This window comes from Corapipo altera, unplaced genomic scaffold (assembly GCF_003945725.1).
Source record: "Corapipo altera isolate COAL_440 unplaced genomic scaffold, ASM394572v1 60933, whole genome shotgun sequence".
NCBI classification, from domain to species: Eukaryota; Metazoa; Chordata; class Aves; order Passeriformes; family Pipridae; genus Corapipo; species Corapipo altera.
In genome coordinates this window covers 86586-87672 of record NW_020885147.1, presented here as the reverse complement: position 1 = coordinate 87672, position 1087 = coordinate 86586, and the positions used below count along the sequence as shown (strand labels likewise).

At 66.8% G+C, this 1087-nt stretch overlaps 1 protein-coding gene across 1 annotated transcript in view; it reads right to left on the bottom strand.

Moving 5' to 3' along the window:
• The window catches only part of LOC113960558 (25-hydroxyvitamin D-1 alpha hydroxylase, mitochondrial-like), a gene marked incomplete at its 3' end in the record, with an annotated part of 5416 nt that overhangs the window by 2296 nt on the left and 2033 nt on the right, over positions 1 to 1087 (bottom strand). The window contains 1 exon segment of the mRNA XM_027670173.1: positions 220 to 242. Within this exon segment, the coding sequence (XP_027525974.1) occupies positions 220 to 242 (23 nt within the window).

Sequence of the window (1087 nt, the reverse complement as noted above, 5' to 3'; positions counted from 1 at the left end):
GGGGCACGGCAGGACACGGGGTCACAGGGGGGACAGGGACACGGGGGACACAGCAGGACACAGGATCACAGGGGGACAGGGACACGGGGGGCATGGCAGGACACAGGGTCACAGGGGGGACAGGGACACGGGGGGCATGGCAGGGCATGGGCATGGGGTCACAGGGGGGACAGGGACACAGGGGGCACAGCAGGATGTGGGTTCAGGGCACGGGGTCACAGGGGGGACAGGGACATGGGGCCCTTGAGGACAAGGACAGGAGGCACAGGGGGCGCAACAGGACAGGGTCACAGGTCATGGGGGGCACAGAGGGGACAGGAGGGCCATGGGGGACAAGGGGCATGACATGGGACATGGGGGACATGGAGGACACCAGTGGGGGACAGGGGACACAGACACAGGTTGGGAACAGGGGGCATGGGGGACTATAGGGGACAAGGGGCACAGCGTGGGACATGTGGGGACATGGGGTGACATGGGGGACACGGATGACAGACAGAGGACATAGACAAGACTGGGGGACAGAGGACATGGGTGGGAGATGGGAACAGAGGTGACACATCGTGGAGGGGACATGGGGGATACACGGGAACGGGGGGACATGGGATACGGTCATGGAGGACACAGGGGACATGGGGGGACAGGGGTGGGGGACGGGGACACAGGTGACAGGACAAGGAGGATGCAGGGGACACTGAGGAATGGGGGAGTGGGGACAGGGACAAGGACATGGGGGGCTTGGGGGGGATGGGGAACAAGGACGGGGGAAATGGGGGAGTGGGACAGTGATACAGGTGGGGGAGGGGGACACGAGTGACACGGGTGAGGGACAGAGACAGGGGTGACACGAGGGACACAGGTGGGACACAGGTGGGACCAGGGGGACGCAGCCCCCCCCAAGGTAGCCCCAGTGTCCCACCAAGTGTCACCCGTGAGAGGTCCCTGCATCCCCGGGGGGTGGTTGAGAGGTGACAGGGGGGCGGGGTGTGGTGGCTGCTCAGGGGTTTGGGGTCCCTCCCCCCGCCCCTGCCGGGGCCGGGCCCCCCCCGGGCAGTTACTCACATCCGTGGGGGTGGGGTGGGGGGGA